The sequence below is a fragment of the Pelodiscus sinensis genome, unplaced genomic scaffold, assembly GCF_049634645.1.
Source record: "Pelodiscus sinensis isolate JC-2024 unplaced genomic scaffold, ASM4963464v1 ctg39, whole genome shotgun sequence".
In the NCBI taxonomy this organism is placed as follows: Eukaryota; Metazoa; Chordata; order Testudines; family Trionychidae; genus Pelodiscus; species Pelodiscus sinensis.
This window is the reverse complement of record NW_027466048.1, coordinates 1372733-1394759: the sequence shown is the minus strand read 5'-3', so window position 1 is coordinate 1394759 and position 22027 is coordinate 1372733. Positions and strand designations below refer to the sequence as shown.

The 22027-nt window shown below is 54.7% G+C and overlaps 1 protein-coding gene across 1 annotated transcript in view; it reads right to left on the bottom strand.

Moving 5' to 3' along the window:
* The window catches only part of LOC142826421 (maestro heat-like repeat family member 5), a 39933-nt gene that overhangs the window by 4792 nt on the left and 13114 nt on the right, over positions 1–22027 (bottom strand). The window contains exons 10-16 of the mRNA XM_075918673.1: positions 21685–21861; positions 21143–21298; positions 20637–20759; positions 20143–20245; positions 18763–18837; positions 1385–1558; positions 169–323 (exon numbers count right to left, since the gene is read on the bottom strand). Coding sequence (XP_075774788.1) covers positions 169–323; positions 1385–1558; positions 18763–18837; positions 20143–20245; positions 20637–20759; positions 21143–21298; positions 21685–21861 — 963 coding nt within the window. The remainder of the gene's footprint in view (positions 1–168; positions 324–1384; positions 1559–18762; positions 18838–20142; positions 20246–20636; positions 20760–21142; positions 21299–21684; positions 21862–22027) is intronic.

Below are 22027 nucleotides of genomic sequence, written 5' to 3'. Positions count from 1 at the left end.
CTCAGGAGTTTGGACCCCCCTTAGTAACCAGTAATGGGAACAGGGACGTCCAAACCAAACCGCTGGGCAGCTGTGAAACTCCCAGTCCTCAAGTGTGTCTGACCAGGCTCTGTACCCAAGCCCAGCCTGGCAGAGGCAGCCCCAGCAGGGGGTTACCGGCCCCTTTACCAGCTCCTCCCGGTCCCGGATCACCAGCAGCTGGGAGCCCCTCGCGGCGCAGTCGCTGCGGCTCTTGTTCCAGGTTTTATTTTCTGTGGAGACCCAGTAGCACTTGTCCCCGCGCAGCCGCCAGTCCGAGGGGCAGAGTTTGCACCCGGCGTCCCCTGCAAAGACACGGGCACCATTAGTGCTCTGAGGCTCATTCCCAGCTACCCCCTTCCTGTGACGGGCAGGGATGGGGATAAATGGGTTTGAATTAGAGATGTTCCATAGTGGTTAACTGAACAGTCGAGTAACTGCATGAATTCGTATCCCTTACTCGATTATTCTATAGTCATCCGCCAGTGCGCTCCAGCCCCACTCCCGAGGAGCCCCTTGCCCACCCACCCTGCTGCCTCTGTATCAGAGGCAGCAGCAGAGGTGCTAGGCGGGAGCAGGTCTGCAAGGGGAACCCGTTTAAAAACCAGCTCTCCTCTTGGGACAGCAGCAGCCCCTGTCCAGGGGTTGGGGGCATGGCAGGAATCTGAGCTCCTGGACCAGCAGCATGTGTGTCTATTGGTGGTGCACATCCACACATGCCTCAGTGCACAGGGCATTCTGCACACGGCTGGAAAACATTAGAGGGAACATTGGCGAGGGACCCTTCCAGCAGCTCCACGCCAGCAGGACTGGTCTATCTGGGACCAGGTAAGTACCCACATTAAGACCCCTTTTCACAGCCAGAGTGGCCTAGAAGGTCTTGGAGTAACTGTGGGATAAACTCAGACTAGCAGGGAAGGCTGGAACCAAGGGGTGATGTGAAATGGGGGGGACATGGGCCCAGATGCCAGGGAATGGTGTGTGTGTGTGTGTGTGTGTGTGTGTGTGTGTGTGTGTGTGTGTGTGTGTGTGTGTGTGTGGAACCATGAGACAGTGTCTCTAATAATGAGTTTTGACCCCACCTCCCACCGAAAAAAACCCTGGATCACTTTGTATTACAGCTATTTCAATCTTCCCATGTAATACCAGAAAACGGACACTAGGTGTCACTGCCCCACAGCCAGGCCCTGCTGAGGCAGGTACATTCCCAGCCTGGCTCTGAGTGGGGATGGGGACTAGATCAGTGCAGCCAGCAGGGGGCGGCGTGTCCCTGCCCTGCAGGAGCCCCATGGCCTGGCCCCGCAGCTGGGTTCCCTCTGGCAGTGCCTGGGGGTGGGCGGCTCAGACACACATGAGCTGGGGTTACCTGCTGGGCCGGGCTGGGCCGGGGGGCACAGCTGGGATCGGACACGCTCCAGGCAGGCGCTGCAGGCTGCTGTGCTGGGGTCCCCACTCCCAGGGGCTGCCGGGGTCTGTCCCTTCTCTGACGCCAGGTGGGAAACTGCAAAGCAGCGTTGGGGAGAATGGTGACTGGTCAGTGTTACAGGAGGGTGTTAGACAGGAGAACTGACAGAGCCCTGTGGAGACAGAACTAAGTCTGTTCAGCCTCATCACTTCTGACTCCCCTGGGCTACTGGGTCTGAAAAAGTGGCTGGGACTGAAAAATCAGCTTGAGAGATACCTAAATCCCTTGGGCCTTTCTGCAAACCCAGCCTGTGTTTGCAGCTCTCTCAGTTACTCACCGCTCTCCTCCACAGTGTCAGAGCACCTCAGAGTCTGACCGGATTTAGCCTCCCCACCCCAGGTGAGACACAGCACAGAGCTGTTATCACCACTGTACCACTGGAGAAACTGAGGCACAGAGGGAGGACCAGTCTGGATCCCATGCTGGGGACAGACCATGTGATCTGGCCCTCTGGGGCTGCAGGTTCAATACAGTGCAGCTCTCCTCACCTGTGTCGGGTCTCAGAGGAAAGGCCAGGAGACATGGGCGGGGGTGTGAGATCGCACAGGAAGCTGAGGGGCTGGGCTGCAGCCCTGAGGGTGTCAGGCTGGTGGTCAGAGTGCCTGGGTCTCTCTGCTGCTACAGTCATTGCTTTGCTCACAGACTTCCTCCCAGGCTGGGATGGGCGCCCCTCCCCTTCGAGTGCTCCCACCTGTGAGGGGCACAGCCTGCCTGCTTAGGACTTTATCTGGCATCTGTCACTTCCCCTCTCTGCCTCTTGCCCACATTTCCTGTGATGCAGGGGAGGATCATGGGATAATTCAAGGATTTTAGGCACCTAAAACTGCAGCAATGCCTGAGGGAGGTTTTCAAAAGCACCTCGGCCCAGCTCCTCAACAGTATCCAGGTGCCTAACTCCCTTGGGTGCTGGGCAGAGCAATATATTTGGGAACCTAGGCCTTAAGGGCCCAATTCCCATTTATTTCAATAGGCTTAAAACAACCCACTAGGGCAGGGGTTCTCAAACTTGTGATACTACGACCTCCCTGTAAGTTGCTCTCAACCCCCCTTTCAGTTGCTGAAACCACCCTCTAAGTTGCTCGCAAGCCCCCCGGGCTGGGGGAGGGGGTTGGGACCCACAGTTTGAGAAACTCTGCACTAGGGGCATGTTTACACAGCAGCGTCATTTCTACATTTCAGACCCTTATTTCAATACTAGCCAATAGCGTGTCATAAGATGGGATTTTCGGGTCTCTCCTCTTCATCCCTCTCTCTCTCTCCTCCTCCTACTGCCTCCTCCCACTCTCAGCTCTCCTCCGCCTCCTGCCTCTCTCTCTGTCTCTGTCTTTCTCTTCTCCTCCCCCTCCTCCCTCTCACGTGGGGGACCATGGAGCCCAAATGGCCGTTTGGGCTCCGCACTCCCTGAGCTGCATGGGGTGTGCGGAGCCCAAACGGTCGCTTGTGCCACTTGCTCCCACTCAGCGGCCCGGCTGAGCGGTGCAGAAGTCAGCTGAGCCCCATGGCAGGAGGTGAAGGGGGGCACAAAGGGGGGCGGGGCAGTGATGCACACAGCCAGGCCCCGCCCCCTGGCCGTGTACGCCACCTCCCCCCTTCCTCTCCTGTCTTGGCGCTTGGCTGACTTCTGTGCTGCTCAGCCGGGCCGCCGTGGGGGAATAAGTGCAAGTGGCTGTTTGGGCCCAGCGCTCCCCATGCAGCACTCCCCATGCAGCACTCCTGGGGAACAGCCAGGGAGGCAACTCGCCACCCAGAGGCAACAGTCAGCATTTCAGCGTTACACAGTCACAGACATGGGGCTACTATAGATATGACTAGCCAATTAGCCCGGCATAAGACGGGATTTTCAGGTCTCTCCTTCATGTCGGTCTTCTCTTCTGAGCCTCCGGTCTCTCGCTCTGTCTCTCTCTCTCTCTCTCTCCTCATCCTACTGCCTCCCCCACCCCCAGCTCTCCTCCGCCTTCTGCCTCTCTCTGTCTCTCTCTTTCTCTTCTCCCCCTCCTGCCTCTCACTCTCTCTCCGCTCTCCTCTGTCTCTGTAGGGGATGCATGAGTGTGGCGGACAGCACCCTGGGATCTGCATGCGCCTGGGTGAGTCCGGCTCCCCGCAAACCAATTCCCTCTCCCACCAGCCACTTCCTCCTCCTGATTTCCCATGGCCAGCCTCACTGCCCCTGACTCCCACCCCCCACGCCCCACCAGCTTTGCTTCCCACCAGCCACCCAAGCTCCATTCTCCCCTGGCCAGCTACTGCTGCCTCTGCCCCTCCCCCCAATATCTGCTTCCCCCCCAGCCAGCCCGCTCCTCTCCCAGCCAGTCCCTCGATCAAGGGTGTCTGGGTTTTTTTACACCCTACCCCAGTGACGTACACAGCCAGGGGGTGGGGCCGTGTACATCACCGCCCCGCCCTCCTTCCCCTCCCGCTGTGGCGCTCGGCTGCCTTCTGTACCGCTCATCTGGGCCGCCGCGCTTGCACTGCTTGCTCCCCCACCGCAGCCCAGCTGAGCGGCACAGAACTCAGCCGAGCACCATGGTGGGAGGCAAGAACACCCCCCAGAGGCGAGTCTGTAACGCTACAGCTACTCTAACCAGTCTGGAACACCCCCCAGAGGCGAGTCTGTAATGCTACAGCTACTATAACCAGTCTGGAACACCCCCCAGAGGTGAGTCTGTAACGCTACAGCTACTATAACCAGTCTGGAACACCCCCCAGAGGCAAGTCTGTAACGCTACAGCTACTATAACCAGTCTGGAACACCCCCCAGAGGCGAGTCTGTAACGCTACAGCTACTATAACCAGTCTGGAACACCCCCCAGAGGCAAGTCTGTAACGCTACAGCTACTATAACCAGTCTGGAACACCCCCCAGAGGCAAGTCTGTAACGCTACAGCTACTATAACCAGTCTGGAACACCCCCCAGAGGCGAGTTTGTAATGCTACAGCTACTATAACCAGTCTGGAACACCTCCCAGAGGTGAGTCTGTAATGCTACAGCTACTATAACCAGTCTGGAACACCCCCCAGAGGCGAGTCTGTAACGCTACAGCTACTATAACCAGTCTGGAACACCCCCCAGAGGCGAGTCTGTAATGCTACAGCTACTATAACCAGTCTGGAACACCTCCCAGAGGTGAGTCTGTAACGCTACAGCTACTATAACCAGTCTGGAACACCCCCCAGAGGCGAGTTTGTAATGCTACAGCTACTATAACCAGTCTGGAACACCTCCCAGAGGTGAGTCTGTAATGCTACAGCTACTATAACCAGTCTGGAACACCCCCCAGAGGCGAGTCTGTAACGCTACAGCTACTATAACCAGTCAGGAACACCCCCCAGAGGCAAGTCTGTAATGCTACAGCTACTATAACCAGTCTGGAACACCCCCCAGAGGCAAGTCTGTAACGCTACAGCTACTATAACCAGTCTGGAACACCCCCCAGAGGCAAGTCTGTAATGCTACAGCTACTATAACCAGTCAGGAACACCCCCCAGAGGCGAGTCTGTAACGCTACAGCTACTATAACCAGTCTGGAACACCCCCCAGAGGCGAGTTTGTAACGCTACAGCTACTATAACCAGTCTGGAACACCCCCCAGAGGCAAGTCTGTAATGCTACAGCTACTATAACCAGTCTGGAACACCCCCCAGAGGCAAGTCTGTAATGCTACAGCTACTATAACCAGTCTGGAACACCCCCCAGAGGTGAGTCTGTAACGCTACAGCTACTATAACCAGTCTGGAACACCCCCCAGAGGCGAGTCTGTAACGCTACAGCTACTATAACCAGTCTGGAACACCCCCCAGAGGCAAGTCTGTAATGCTACAGCTACTATAACCAGTCTGGAACACCCCCCAGAAGCAAGTCTGTAACGCTACAGCTACTATAACCAGTCTGGAACACCCCCCAGAGGCAAGTCTGTAATGCTACAGCTACTATAACCAGTCTGGAACACCCCCCAGAGGCGAGTCTGTAACGCTACAGCTACTATAACCAGTCTGGAACACCCCCCAGAGGTGAGTCTGTAACGCTACAGCTACTATAACCAGTCTGGAACACCCCCCAGAGGTGAGTGTAACGCTACAGCTACTATAACCAGTCTGGAACACCCCCCAGAGGCAAGTCTGTAATGCTACAGCTACTATAACCAGTCTGGAACACCCCCCAGAGGTGAGTCTGTAACGCTACAGCTACTATAACCAGTCTGGAACACCCCCCAGAGGCGAGTTTGTAACGCTACAGCTACTATAACCAGTCTGGAACACCCCCCAGAGGTGAGTCTGAAACGCTACAGCTACTATAACCAGTCTGGAACAGCCCCCAGAGGCAAGTCTGTAATGCTACAGCTACTATAACCAGTCTGGAACACCCCCCAGAGGCAAGTCTGTAACGCTACAGCTACTATAACCAGTCTGGAACACCCCCCAGAGGCGAGTCTGTAACGCTACAGCTACTATAACCAGTCTGGAACACCCCCCAGAGGCGAGTTTGTAATGCTACAGCTACTATAACCAGTCTGGAACATCCCCCAGAAGTGAGTCTGTAACGCTACAGCTACTATAACCAGTCTGGAACACCCCCCAGAGGTGAGTCTGTAACGCTACAGCTACTATAACCAGTCTGGAACACCCCCCAGAGGCGAGTCTGTAACGCTACAGCTACTATAACCAGTCTGGAACACCCCCCAGAGGCGAGTTTGTAATGCTACAGCTACTATAACCAGTCTGGAACATCCCCCAGAAGTGAGTCTGTAACGCTACAGCTACTATAACCAGTCTGGAACACCCCCCAGAGGCGAATTTGTAACGATACAGTGTTATAGACTCTCAGACACTGGGCTACAATATATATGATAATGCTGAAATAACATGCAGCCAGAGGACTGCTTACAACTCCGACTCCTGTGACCGTCATTTCACGAGGAATAGGAGTAGGTCTACACTGTACAGCTATTTTGGGACACTGGAGGTATCCTGAAATAGCTACCACACATCATAACAAGCTGCCCATTATTTCAAAATATTTTTCAGACAACAGGCATGCTATTTTGGCATCCCAGTCACACTCATTCCATGAGGGTTAAGAGATGTCTCAAAATAGCGTGTTATTTTGAAGTCTGGTGCTGTGTCGATGCACCAAATTTCGAAACAGCCTATTTTGAAATTCAATCAAAATCAGATATGGAATTTGCATAGTGCAGTCTAGACAGGTATCTTTCGGAAAATAAATCCTTTTCCGGAAGATCCCTTATTCCTGATTTTAAGTAGGAATAAGGGATCTTCCGGAAAAGGGTTTATTTTCCGAAAATACCTGTCTAGACTGGCGCTTTTCTCCGGCAAAGCCCCGAGCTGGAAAAAAGCGGCAGCCATGTTCATACAAATGCCGGGGGAGAAATTTAAATCCCCGGGGCATTTGCAATTCCGACTGGTCTCATTAGCATCCGTTTTCTGGAAAAGGGTGCCAATGTAGACACAGCCATAGAGAGACAAGCCCTGCCCCAAAAAAGTTACAAACAGTACAGAGAAAGGAGGCATGAACTCCATTTTACATTTGGGAAACTAAGGCTCAGTGTAATTCTGTGACTTGCTCCCAGGTACAGAGGGTATGTCTACACTACCACCCTAGTTCGAACTAGGGTGGTTAATGTAGGCAACCGAAGTTGCAAATGAAGCCCGGGATTTGAATTTCCCGGGTTTCATTTGCATCTTGCCAGGCGCCGCTATTTTTAAATGCCGGCTAGTTCGGACTCCGTGCCCGCGGCTACATGCGGCACGGACTAGGTAGTTCGGATTAGGCTTCCTATATAGCATCTACATAGCAATTCTGTTATCAAAATACATTTGACATAACAGACAGCTTATTCTGATGTCTGTAAACTTCATTCCATAAAGAATAACGTTGATTCCAAAATAGCTATTTCGGAATAGCGGTAGTGTGGATGCTCCACTGCTGCTAATTCAAAATAACTCCTCCCCAGGGCCATTCAAAGTAATTATTCCCCAGTGCCTCCTGGGGGGGGTCTAAATCGAGACAGTGCATCCACATTAGAGAAGCCTGCCTTGGACTAATTGTGAGGCTTCCCTGTAGTGTAGACACGCTATTTTGAAATAAGATATTTTGGAATATCTCCTCCGGAATAGCTTATTCCAAAATAAGAATGCAGTGAAGACGTAGCCTCAAGGACAAAACTCTCTTTCACAGAGTCTCTCACTAGGTCTCCCTTGGTGCACCTCCCTCTCTCTCTCACTGCTGTGTGTCTTTGATAGAAAACAAATCAACTGGTAATTCCAATATTTCAACATTTGGTTTTGCCCCAAATTGGGCAAACATTGAAATGTTCGTTACTCTGATCAAAACTTTGTCAGCGCCCTGAACCCCTGCCCTGAATCCCCTCTCTGAATCAGCAGTTTGCCCTCCTGTATCCTGAACCCCCTCCTGAACCCCAAGCACCTGCCCTAGCCCTGAACTGCCTCCAGGAGCCAGCACCCTGCATCCCCTCCTGCATCCCCCCCCCCCCCCCGTCCCAGCCAAGTGAAAGGGAGGAAGGGAGGTTGGAATCCCACTTCCTTTTAGCCAGCTCCAGTGTGTGACAGGATCTAATTATCCCTCCATCCCCATGTGCACCCACCTACCTGGGTATCTGATTGTCTCTGTGCGACAGCCAAGTGCTTTGCAGTATGAGGGCAGATGCTTCCGCTGTAGCAGGATCACCGCCCTGTCCCACCCCCTCTGTCCTAGACAGCTCGACTGTCGCTCTGCTTGGGGACGATGCAGCACAAGGACAGGGGAATGGGGTTGGACCCCTGCCCCCAGTGGGGTAGCTCGTCTGCAGCTGAGAACCAAGGTACTGGCTGCAAGGCCCTCCCCTGCCAACCTTGGGCTCTGTGTCCCAGCTGGGGCAGGGACTGTCTCTCGCTGCGTCTGTGCAGCGCCCAGCACCGCAGGGTCCTGATCCCAGCTGGTGTGTGCGGCCACCACTGTTATGAGAACGGACTTTGCTCGTGCCCTGCACTCTGACAGGGATGGATTTCCAAGGGTGTGAATCAGGATAAATTCTCTCACATCAGTGCAGCACTTCAGGTAACTCCCAGCAGCTGGATCTGGTCCCAGGGTTGGCAGTCGGGCTGCAGCTGACTGACACGGCCTGCGATTGGGCGAGGAGCCTTTAAGTGCAGAAAACCAGTCTCTGTGCCACTGACCTGCTGCTTGTGAGCTCTGTGGGCTGGGTTGGCACCAGCTGTGGATCTGCCTCCAGTACTAGTGGTGACATAGCTCTGATCCCGCTGCGGCAGCTGCTGACCCTGTGCTCTGAACCCCTCTGTTCCAGCTCCCCCGCCTGCTCCCCTCAGGTACCGACACTGCCTAGTGGCGCTGGGCACCGGGTGCGTCTCTCTGGCCTTGGCTGTGATCGTGCTGAGCCGTGTGGGTAAGTGCCTGGGAACAGACCCATGCCCCGGTCTCTGGGCCTAGAGATGCTCTGTCCCACGCCTGCTGCCTTGAGTGCTGCCTCGGAGACACAGCATCTGGCTTGTTTTCTTTTAAATCACAATTTCTCCCCCTGTTCTCCTTGCAAATTCTTTTCTTTTTGAAACTGATTGGTCAGGAAGCAGAAATGGGGAAAAAAAGAAGTGGGATGGGAAGGGAAGAAAAAAACAAACCCACGAGGGAAATCGTACTACAGGAAACTGGAAAGTCTCCCCCAAAGTAAAACAAAGAGGGATCCTGCCCTGCCCCAAAAGGCATTTAAAACCAGGAAGAAAAAGTGAAAATGAAAAGCACAAAGAACCCCGCACGCCCCCCGGGATGGACGTCAGAGCCAGGCTGGACAAGGGCTGTCCAGGACCATCCACCTGCTCTGGGCAGAGGCTGGAGCACCCAAGAGCAGTCCCTAGCCTGTGTCCCCAGCCCAGGGCAGGCCAGTCAGGGCAGTTGGAGGGACTGGGCCCCAGGGGGGATGAGAAGGAGCAGGGGGCGTGGCCTCATGGTGAAGGGGCGGGGCTAAGGCCCAGCTAACAAACACCCGTGGGTGCCACAGGGAGACGAGGACACAAACTCTGCATTTCAGGACTGTGCACCCTGGGCTCCTCCCCTGCCTCATGGGGATTGTGGGCGAGGGACCCACACCACAAGTGACAGGGCCCGACACTTCCCTTTCAGACAGGCTGTGCCCCTCACCCTGGCATCAGGGCAGTGGAAGGGGAGTTGCCTGTGGCTGGCTGGGAGCCCTGTCCTGGCTGAGCAGAGCCCTTTAGCAGGAGAGAGCCCCTGATGCTGGATGCTCTGACACCCCAACCCCAACCTGAACACCCACAGGGCTGCAGCCTCCAGCTTCCTGTGCAAACTCCCAGCCCAGCCTGACCCCCAGTCGCTATGGCGATGGTCACCAACCCGTCAATCGTGACCAACTGGTCAAATTGCGAGGGTGCGAACAGTCGTTCATGAGCTGTTTGGGAGGCCCCCCTCTGATTTCCCCCACCCCAAGGAGTCCCACTGCCCACCTCCAGTGACAATGGAGATAGTGGCGGCTTCCCGTGAGGTGGATGGGAGTCCAGCCACGCGCCACTTCTGGGGGTTCTGGAAGTGCAGTGGCTGCTCCTCTCCCCCAGGTCTGTGGTGTGCTGAGAACTGGAGTGGCATGGTGTGGTGGGGGGGGGGTCTCCAGAGGAGGCGTGTACCAGGGCTTTCCCTCCTCTGGGGAGAGGGGGGAGTCATGCACAGAGGAGGCACACGCTGGGGCTTTCCCTTGGCTCCCAGGAATTGCATCCCCAGGCTGGGCAGGGGCAGCCCCAGGGACTCGCATGCACCTTTCCCACCCCTTCCCCTTCCCAGCCGGAAGCTGCAGCACAAGCTCCCTGCTCTGCGGTGGGAAGGGGCCACTGAAAATTGGCTCGTGTGCTGCTGGTGTCCCGCAAGCTGCAGGTTTCCAACCCCCAAAACCCTGCTGAGTGCTGGCCGCTCCGGGGGAATACGGGACAAAGTCAGAACACTGGGAACAGCTTTTAAATATGGGACTGTCCCCTTCCAGGAACATGGCGCTGCCTCCCCCCCCCCCCACACACACATGAACACCTTGCTTAGGGGGTTGTCAAGGGTGTCAGCTCCCCTGACTGGGGTTCAAAACCTTGAATCCTTCACAGCCGGATACTTGACTGTATGTTTTCATCACAAGGGGGGGACTTTTTTACACTTTGCTCCCAATATCCCATAAGGGCCTGTGTCCTAGTCTCCTGGGAAACAACCCTTGTGTTTTGGGAGAAGTTGTTTATGAACGTCACAGTGAATAGAAATTCATTCATTCATTCATTCAAATGCAGCTTCCATTTTTTCAAGGGAGAGAATATTTGCAACACGCACACACTATCCCGTGAGAACGGAGAAACTCACATAAACCCACCTTCACCAAGGCCACAGAGAAATCTAACAATAAACAATCCTAAGTCTCAACTACGTCTCCCAGCCAGGGAAAAACAACAGACACCTACCAGGTACTGCTGGCTTCTCTGCTCACTGGTCTCCTTTAACCCCAGCAGCTTCGCTCTCCTTTCCCTCAGAGTCGCCACATGGGCCTGGAGTTTTTTCCTGTACAACAGAAATGAGTTAGTGGGTTTATTTTGGAGCGGTGACTATGTTTGTAGGGGGCGTTTTCCCACCCAAGCTGCAAGACAATTCTCGGTCTCCCTAGACAGACTCGGTGGGGGAGGTGATATCTTCCACCTGTTGGTGAGAGAGCCGAGCTTTGGGGCTTTCACAGGGCTCAGCTCTGGGGAACAGACTCTTTCCTGCGCCTGAACATGTGGTGGCCATGAGACTCCCTCCCTGTCTCCATGCCACTCTGGGCCCCTTTGCACACATAGGCCCTTGCCTAGCTATGGGAGCTTCAACCACCGTGTTTTCAAAGCAGAGTTAGTAGAGCGAGCCCCAAACTGTTCCCTACCATGCCTACCACCAAATCAAGTCCAGCAGCTCCCTTAAGACCTCTGTGCTGTATCTGCTGCATGGAGCCTGCTTAAAGGACGCCTTTTGCCTTGTAACTAACACACGCCTGTTGTGTCGGACAAATGTTCTTTTATGCTCAGAGATTAGCTTCTGCATTCTGCAATGTGTCTTCTCTAGCGTCTGCCCTTCCCTTGTTTTCTTGGAGAGGATGCAACAGTGAGCTTGAGGCCCACTCCCCTGGCTCATCCAACTGTTCAGCTAGAACAGATCTGAAGGCGAAAACATAACGGAATGACATTCCATGAGCAAATGCAACCCACCCGCATGGGCAGGGTGCGGTTAAATGGGCAGAGGAGAACGATGCTGCAGAAGATGCGCGGAGCATGAGGAGAGGATAACGTGCATGGAATGTGAAACCAAGACCCAGGAGCAGATCTTGAGGCAGCAAACAGAGCGGCTGACATGCCTGTACAGGCATGGGAGGGGCCGGATTTCTCAGCAACAGTATGGTTATTGCTTGTGGTGCATGGCAGATCGGGGACAGGGCTGTGTAAAATATACAGGTCAGCACATTTAATATGCTCCTACCCTGACATAAAATTTTAGGGAGCTCACGGGAGGCTGCTACAACAATGGGAATGCTGCTTATACTGAGGTCTAACCCAGTCAATAGACGGCAAAACCTTCCCTTTAAACGTCCAAAAGCTCTTTCTACCACCATTCTGCATTTGCTCAGCCTATAGCTGAGCTGCTTCCTACTGATGTCCAGGCTGCCTGCGTACTGCTTCAGGGGCCACAGCAAGAAGGGGAGGCTGGGCTTCTAAGAATCACAATTGGCATTTCAATGCCTCCGATGCAAGATTTCCAGGTGGGAAGAAAATTCCACCTTGTACCTTTCTGACTAAACCAAAGTTCCTATAGATGCGCATGTCATGCTCCTTTCCTGACCATCCCATATTGATGCCAGTGAAACGGCCTTTGTGATCCACCAAAGCCCATGGCACCAGCAAGAACTACCACTTCCCAGTTATGAGCTCTTTGGGATAGTGGCCAGGAATCAAGATAGGAATGTATGTTTCATCTGCCACCCCACCACCATTAGGGAACTGCATTGCAGCAAAGCCATCCACTATGGCCTGCATGTTTCCCAGAGTTACTGTCCTTCGTTGCTACTTGGATCACTGGCTGCTTGGATCACAGCAGCCTCCCACCGTCTTATTCCCCCGCTCTGAATTAATTTCCAGCTGACCGGTAGCTGCCTGGCCTTGCTAACTTCCACATGGCTATTACCACTCGCTTCTCAACTATCAAAGCCAGTCTCATTCTGGCACTGCTGCACCTCAGGGAAGGAAACCTCCATGAAAGTCGCCTTATGCATGCACAAGTTTTGCAGCCACTGGTCGTTGTCCCATAGCTGCAGTCCTGCCAGTCTCTGCTTGTCGCCTGGGTCCAGAACTGGCATTTCTCTCTGTCAGAAGAATCGATTGCTGCTAGCATCTCCACTCAGGTGTTTCACTCACCTCTGTGTTCATGGCCTCCACACGTTCTTCTTGCTCTAGCGGCTCCTGGCTAGGCCCTGGACATAAGTTGTGAATTGTTTGCAGTGATGACCATCGCTCTTTACTGCTGAACGGGATCCATGTTTGCCTTGTGATGGTGTCTACCCAGATAACCTGGGGGAAAGAGTGTGAAAAGGTTGTTTGCCGTAAGAACATAAGAATGGCTGTACTGGGTCAGACCAAAGGTCCATCTAGCCCAGTGGCCTGTCTGCCGATAGTGACCAGCACCAGGTGCCCCAAAGAGGCTGGACCGAAGGCAATGATCAAGCAATTTGTCTCTTGCCATCCCTCTCTAGGGATGGCCGTCGACGGAAGCATGTAGATTAGACAGATCGGCATAGGGAAATGAAGCCACGATTAAAATAATCGCGGCTTCATTTAAATTTAAATGGCTGCCCCACTCTGCTGATCAGCTGTTTGTCGGCAGATCGGGGCAGTCTGGATGTGCCGCGGTCGACAAGGAAGCCTTTGTCGATCGGCGCAGGTATGCCTCGTGAAACCAGGTTTACCTGCGCTGATCGACAAAGGCTTCCTTGTCGACCGCGGCGCGTCCAGACTGCCCCGATCTGCCGACAAGCTGCTGATAAGCTGTTTGTCGGCTCAGCGCGGCAGCCATTTAAATTTAAATGAAGCCGCGATTATTTTAATCGAGGCTTCATTTCCCTTTTTCGAATAAACTAATCTACATGCCTCCGTCGATCTACCCTAATAGATTAGTAATACATGATTTCCCTTTACAGAACCCATGTTGACTTTTGTCCAACAAATTATGTTCTTCTACATGCCTCACCAATTTATTCTTTACTATTGTTTTGACTAATTTGCCCGGTACTGAAGTTAGACTTACCAGTCTCTTGCTATGTTTTTTAATTTGGGGTATACATTTAAGTTGGGCCTCTATTATAGTGTCTTTAAAAAGTTTCCATGCAGCTTGCAGGGATTTGGCTCTAGTCATTGTGCCTTTTAATTTCTGTTTAACTAACCTCCTCATTTTTGTGTAATTCCCCTTTTTGAAATTAAGTGCCAGGGTGTTGGACTGCTGGGGTGTTCTTCCCACCACAGGCATGTTAAATGTTATTATATTATGGTCATTATTCCCAGTCGGTCCTGTAACAGTTATCTCCTGGACCTGATCCTGCACTCTAATCAGATCTAAATCGAGTATTGCCTCTCCCCTGGTGGGTTCCTGCACCAGCTGCTCCAAGAAGCAGTCATTTAAGCCATTGAGAAATTTTCTCTCTGCTTCTCTTCCTAAGGTAACATGTATCCAGTCAACATGGGGATAATTAAAATCCCCCATTATTATAGAGTTCTCTATTTTGGTAGCCTCGCTAATCTCCCTCAGCATTTCAATGTCAATATCGCTGTCCTGGTCAGGTGGTCGGTAATATATCCCAACTGCTAATTTCTTATTATTGGAGCATGGAATTACTATCCATAGTGATTCTGTGGAACATGTTGATTCATTTAATATTTTTATTTCATTTGATTCTACATTATCTTTCACATACAGTGCCACTCCACCACCCACCCGGCCTGCTCTATCCTTTCGATATATTTTATATCTCGGTATGATTGTGTCCCACAGATTTTCCTCATTCCACCAGGTTTCAGTGATGCCTATTATGTCAATCTCCTCCTTTAATACGAGGTACTCTAGTTCACCCATCTTATTAGTCAGACTCCTAGCATTTGTGTAGAAGCACTTTAAAAATTTGCCACTGCTTATTTGTCTGCCCTTCCCTGATGCATTGGATTCCTTTGTATGCGGTTGTTTGTCTGCTCTGGCCTATGGTTTGTCGTCTCCCCTCCTCTCTTTCTGACTATAGCTTAAAGAATCTCTATCGATGGATTCTCCTCTAAGAGAAGTCTCCATCCGATTTATGTGCATCTCCGCACCAGTCGGCTTTCCCCCATTTCTTAGTTTAAAAAGTGCTCTACGGCCTTTTTAAGGTTTAGTGCCAGCAGTCTGGTTCCACCCTGGTTTAGGTGGAGCCCATCCTTCCTGTATAGGCTCCCCTTCTCCCAAAAGTGTCCCCAGTTCCTAATAAATCCAAACCCCTCTTCCCTACACCATCGTCTCATCCACGCATTGAGACTCTGAAGCTCTGCCTGCCTACCTGGCCCTGCGCGTGGAACTGGAAGCATTTCCGAGAATCCCACCATAGAGGTCCTGGATTTCAGTCTCTTTCCTAGCAGCCTAAATTTGGCATCCAGGACATCTCTCCTACCCTTTCCTATGTCATTGGTACTGTGACGGGGGAACTTACCCCCGCACTCCCAGCCACGGGGACCGCGGCCCCGTGCCCCGCGGGGAAGGTCAGCGGGGGCCAGGAACCCAGCCCTGCGCGCCGGAGCCGGAGGGGCAAGGGGAACCCGGCGTGATCGGCGCGCAGGCGCAAGACGGCACGGCTGGAACCCGGCCAGCACTAGGACCCAGGAGCGCAGGGCCGGCGCTCGGAAGGGCGGGGGCCGGCCAGACGCCGAGCGGGGAGTTCAAAAGGGGGGAGGAAGGAGCAGCAAGGGGGGCTTGGGGAGAGCAGGGAGGATTCTGCTCTCAGCCTCCTCCGCAGGACCCGAGCAGGACCCCACCGGGAGCGGCGTGGAGCCCAGCAGCAGGAGCCGACTACGCAGCGGGGACGCCCGGAGCGGGGAGGAGCCGGACGGAGCCAAGCCCCACCAGGGAAGGAACGGCCGGGGAGCGGACCGGGGAGGACCCAGCACCCGAGCCGAGGCAAAGACAGTGAGGCTGCCGGCCCCGGGAGGACCGACAGGGGGGCCCGCGTCCAGGGGGACGACAGGATAGAGACCGGGATCGGGAGGTGCCAGGCACACTAAGGCGAGGACCCTCGGACTCGGGGGGGGGGGGCGTGCCCGGTGGCCCCCGAAGAGAGACTCGGTTACAGGTACCTACATGTACCACAACCACCGGCTCCTCCCCAGCACTACACATAAGTCTATGTAGATGCCTCGAGAGATCTGCAACCTTCGCACCAGGCAGGCAAGTGACCATACGGGTCTCCCGGTCATCACAAACCCAACTATCTATGGGTATGTCTACACTACAAAGTTAGTTCGAACTAACGTTAGTTCGAACTAACTTTCATAGGCGCTACACTAGCGCTCCGTTAGTTCGAATTTAATTCGAACTAACGGAGCGCTTAGTTCGAACTAGGTAATCCTCATTCCACGAGGATTAAGCCTAGTTCAAACTTACTAGTTCGAATTAAGGGCTGTGTAGACCCTTAATTCAAACTAGTGGGAGGCTAGCCCTCCCCAGGTTTCCTTGGTGGCCACTCTGGACAACACCAGGGAAACTCTATTGCCCCCATCCCAGCCCCGGACCCCTTAAAGGGGCACGGGCTGGCTACGGTGCCCGTGCCAGGTGCAAGCCTGCCAGCACCCAGCCAGCAGACCCAGCACCTGGCACGGATCGAGCCACCCACCCGATGCCCCCCAGCCCACCCCCTCTTCCCGGGACCAGGCTGGCGGCTCCCGGGAGCTTGCCCTGGACCGCAAGAGGCGGGCACCCGCCTGGGCTAAGTGCAGACATCGTGGACCTTGTCCACGATCTCCGCACTAGGCACAGGAAAGTGGCCGTCTAGGTCAGGAGAGCTGCCAGCCTGGCCACCCAGGAGCAGGTGTGCATGAAAATCAAGGGGGTCCACTGAGACTCCCGACCCTGAGCCCTGAGCTTACAATGGCCGTACTGGGTCAGGGTCCATCTAGCCCAGTAGCCTGTCTGCCGACAGTGGCCAACACTGGGTACCCCGGAGGGGATGGACCGAAGACAATGACCAAGCCATTTGTCTCGTGCCATCCCTCTCCAGCCTTCCACAAACTTTGGGCAGGGACACCACTCCTACCCCCTGGCTAATACCACCACTCCATGGACCCAACCTCCATCACTTTATCTCACTTCTCTTTAAACTCTGTTCTAGTTCTAGCCTTCACAGCCTCCTGCAGCAGGGAGTTCCACAGGTTGACTCTTTGCTTTGTGAAGAACAGCTTTCTGTTACTAGTTTGAAGCCTGCTACCCATTCCTTTCCTTTGGTGTCCTCTAGTCCTTCTATTATGGGAACTAATGCAGAACTTTTCTTTATGCACCCTCTCTACACCACTCATGCTTTTATAGACCTCTATCATATCCCCCCTCAGTCTCCTCTTTTCTAAGCTGAGAAGTCCCAGTCTCTTTAGCCTCTCTTCATATGGGACCTGTTCCAAACCCCTCATCATTTTAGTTGCCCTCCCCTCTCCCACCCTCTCTCTTTCCCTCTCCCACCTCCTTTTCCCAGTCTCCCCCAGTTTTGTTCAATAAAGAGAGATTCTATTTTTGACCACACGTTTTCTTTATTTTGTACATCAGGAAGGGGGGCTAGGGAAGGGTAAGTGGAAGGAGGTGAGGGAGGAATGGGGTACGAGCCCCCGATGGTGAGGACTGGGCTGGCTCTGCAGGCTTCTGGGGGTTGAAGCTCTTCTGCAGCCCCCCAATTGCCCCCCTCCCCAGATGGCAGCCTGCGGCAAGTGCAGCCGGTCTGATGGCCGAGTGCTGTGATGTGCCCAGTGTGGGCACTCCGGGCACTCCAAGCCAGGACTGCTTTGTAAGCGGGGCACCCCTGAGAACTGTCTGTCTGGGGTGGGGGTCGGGTCGCTTTAAGCACAGCCCTCGGCTAGCCTGAGACAGCAGCTCCATGCTCTAAGTCCTCATCTGATGCCCTGCCGGCAGTGCTTCCAGCCAGCCTTAACCGCGGTTCAGGGTCCACTTAATGTGGACATGCTAGTTCGAATTAGCAAAACGCGAATTCGAACTAGTTTTTTAGTCTGGATGCGTTAGTTCGAATTAGCGCTGTAGTGTAGACATACCCCCATTGGCTGCCCAGGGCCCTGGCTTTGCGAGAGTCTCGGAACGTCTTCCCAGGTGTCTCTGGGCTGGACTCTGCTACGGAAGCTGATGTCCCTTGTGAATACCCACCCCACGGCCCAGCCCCGGCTCCAAAGAGCTGCTCCCGTGTGTTGTACGTACCGTGGCAGGATGAGGAGTCCTTCTGTGTCGGTGCCGCTCCCTAATCAAAACGCACCCCACACGAGGTTCGCAAGCTTCTGCAGCCATTTAAAATGTTCATTCAGGACGATCGCTGTGGTCCTGTCTGATCTTAACGGCACTTCCTGGAAAGCTGAAAGAAAGAGGAAATGGCTTGGAAAACTCACAGAGCTGCTGTCACAGGTGGCTGGGAAATCTTTGCTTCCGAATGGCCTTTGCCATGGGAACACGACAGCAACCGTAACTCTGGGATTTAGGTGCAGAGCCGCAAAGGGGCTTTGGCTCCTAACTTCTACCGAATCCTTTGTGCAATTGTGCCACCTTCAGTGCTCCAGAGGTGGCAGGGAAAGGTGTTTCCTGGGGGCCCACACGGGATGGCCTAGGAGCCAAGAACCCAACTCTGGGTGAAGGTCCCTGGCCTACAACCTCTCTAGTGGAGGGGAGCAGGTGGTGGAACTTTTTGTGACAGAGGGTAAGAATCCTTCTCCTCCTCCTACTGACTAGTCATCTTCAGTTCTGGGCGGCCTCCCTTGAGAGCCTTTGCGTTCTTATCCCCATTTTACAGGTGGGGAAGGTGAGGCACAGAGTTGCTCCTGGTGGCTCAAATCTCCTGACTCCCAGTCTTACATTGACCAGCAAGACCATTCTTCCCCCTTAAGCACTGTCCCCAGACAGAGACAGACACTGGGGCAGCTGTGTTCAGGCCTCATACTGCCCACAGATGCCCGAACGCCCAGAGCTGTTTCCTTACCTTCACACAGGCGGAAGATGCCATCTGCACTCACTGTCTCCGCCAACAGGTAGACGAAATGGTGGATGGTCTCTCCTAAACAGACAAGGAATACCCCGGAGCTCAGGACTTTTCAACATCATCCCTGAAAATTGCTAAAGATTCAGCCATTCCCACAAGACAGCCCTTGGGAAATTCAATACCCGGCCCTTCGATGTGGCACGAAGCACATGGGAGAAAGCATCCGACCCCAGAAGTCACTGAAAGGCCGATTGCAAAGGAGACTGAAATTACATCTTGCTGGTTTCCTGGAGATGTGGCCAAAAAGTTGTGGGCAGGAGAAGTTGGAAGGGACCAAATGGCAAAGTGGCTCCCTCCAGCTTGCAGTAAATGTGAATTCTGGCACACGCAGATCCCCACTGTCGGATTCTGGTGCTTGTCAGGCAGGGTGCGTTGATTTAAATCAAGTTTCCCACTGGTATTACTTTTCAAATTTCTTCAAACACTAGTGCAAATCTCCTCAGTGACACATCGTAATTTATAGCTGGGAGTAGCATTTTACACCAGCTAAGAGAGCACCCTGTGTGTCATTCTGGTAGATAACCTGACTTCTGTTAATTTAGGAAATAGCACATGATCACCAGTGTTAAGCTGCAGACCTTGAAGCAGCATGTTAGGGATGGGAAGGACTAAATCATACACAAAAACACAATAGGGCTGATATTTTATTCAACTAACTCTTCCATGTTATATCCATGTTTCACATTTGCAGTTGCAGGAGGCTCCTGAGTTGCTGGCTGATGCTTGTCCTGAAACCCCTTTCGGTTCATGTTCATTTTTTATTAATTCAAACAGACGTGTCCCCAGAATGCTAAATGTGCAGTGTCCTTACGACTTCTGCAGGGAGCTCTCCTCTTCCCCCCTCCCACTGGCATTGTGATGCAGCTCTTAAGCCAAGTGACCCAAAAAGCTAAGTTGTGCTTGGGAGACACTTAATTTGGCTGTAAGCCCACTGAAAGACGTATAGCGGGGGGGACCTTTGGGAAAGCTGAGTTCTGCCTGGCCCAGGCTCACCACCACACAAGCAGAGAACAAAACATATCGGATCCGGGCTATGTCTGTCTGTGCCCATGTGTCTCAGCGGGATGACAGACAATGAAAGCCCAGAACTGACAAGGAGGAAGAGATGCTGGTTAGGCTGGAGAGACTAGAGCCATTAATGCGATTGGATGAGACTGTCGGGATGGGCAGCGCATGTTTGTGATAACATCGTAACCTATTGAACTGATTGTTCAATGAAACTAGTGAAAATTCCCCCTGGTCCCAGAGAACGGAGTGGGAAGTGGAAAAAGAGCTTTGAAGGAAGCACGGGAAAAGCTCACGTGGGTTTGCTCTGCTTACCGATGAACAGGGCTGCAGAATGGCGGATGGACGGCTGGGAGCTTTCCAGATACTTTAAAGCCTGGAACAGGAGCCTGGGGATGTTCCTCTCGTTATTCTCCATCTAGGAACAGAGCAGGGAGAAATGCTCAGTGCAGACAACGTGATCTGCCCACAGCGGGCAGGCCAGGGCTGCTGAAGCTCAGAGGGAGGGCAGGGCAAGAGCCAGTAGGAGCCCAGACGATGGAGCTGCCCCTCTCGGAAGGGCCGGATGCAGAGGGTGCCCAGCAGTCCCAGTGTCTTAGGGCAGCAGGGGAGTGGAGGGCACAGCCGCTGTGCCCACCCCACAAGCAAAAGGGGCAGGACCCCACGGGAGCCCTTCTAGGAGGGGCTGCCTCTGATGTCCCTGCGTGACGAGCGGGGTGGAGAACCCCCTGGGTGCTCGGGGGGTGGGGCTAGAAAGGTCTCCCTGAGCTCCCCACTCACTGCTCTGCGGGCCCAAAGAACACACCTACCAGGCACTTCCCGACGCACGGCAAGAGCTGCGAGGAGCCGTCCCAGGCCAGGCTGCAGAAGAGACTCTTCCGATTGGCCCAGCCGAGGAACACGGCGCAGCGGAAGAGGGTCACTTTGCAGCTCTGCAGCACAAGGGGAGAGCGAGGGGCCTCGCTGAGAGAGGGAGCCTCTGGGGCACGTCCCCTCCTCCCTGCTCCTTGGGCTCCTGCTCTCGCTGCCAGGGGAGGTTCCTGCCCCTTGTTCCCAAAGGGAGGCTGCTCAGGGGAGGGGCTGAGAACTGGCTGGCGAGAGCCGGACGGGATCTCCACAGCTCAGCCCTTCTGCGCAGAGACGGCAACGGCAGCGCCAGGCCGCTCTGGGACCCCAAGGGGTCTGAGCCCAGGGGCCCTCCCCTGTGGCCCCTGCACGTCCCCAGTGGCCCTGGCTGGGCAGGGGCTCTGGAGACGGGTGGGGCCCAGGGGACTCTGGCGCTTTGCTCTCTGGAAATACCGAGCGCGGCACTTACCAGGATCACGCTCTGCTCCTCGTCTGCCAGGTGGAGCAGCAGCGGGAGCAGGCAGCTGGTGAGTTCCTGCTGCACGGCCGCTTTGTCTGGGTCCTTCACCCCGCTCAGCATGGTGCCCAGCAGGGAAATGGCGGCTGAGCGGACACTGCCCCTCTCCTGGCAAGGACACGCGGGGGCGGGGAAGCCGGTGAGAGCCGGGCCGTGTCCCTGGCCACAGAGGCTGCTCTGGGCTCCCCTCCCGGGGCCCTGGGGCCTGGCGCTCACGCCTGCCCCCTTGGGGAGCAGCAGCAGGCGGGGGAGGATCTGGGGACAGGAGGTTCGGGGGGCGGGAGGCTGCAGCAGGGCTGGGAGCTTGGTGCTCAGGTTGGCCCAGAAGGGCTCTGCCAGGGAGGGGGCTGCGTCGGAGACGCCCCACCCTTGGCAGGGGCCCCCTTGGGTGCTGCGTGGCCGGCCTGAGGGGGGAAGGGGCTGGGCAGGGACATACCAGGGTGGCAGGGAGAGGAGGGAGGGGGAATGTGCTTCTCCGGGGTTCCCAGCCTTACGTGGTCAATGAGCGGGCGCAGGCTGGCTGCCATGTCCTGGGAGATGGAGCCAAGCCCCTCCCCGGCGAGCAGGTAGATGGCGTCTGCCGCCTCCGTCATGGCCTCCAGGACAGTCCTTGCGTCCGTGGCGCAGAACATGGCGATGGTCCCGGGCAGCTGGGCCCATATCAACTGCCCCTGTGGGAATGCAGAAGGCAGCTCCCCACTGTCCTGGGACGCAGCCTGGGGCAGGGGCTGGACCCTCCCTCCCCATCGGCCAGTCCCCAGAGACGGCCCAGCCCCCAGCCCCCAGCAGGGGAGAAAGTCCTTCTCCTGCCGCTCCGCCAGGTGCTTTGCACCCCTG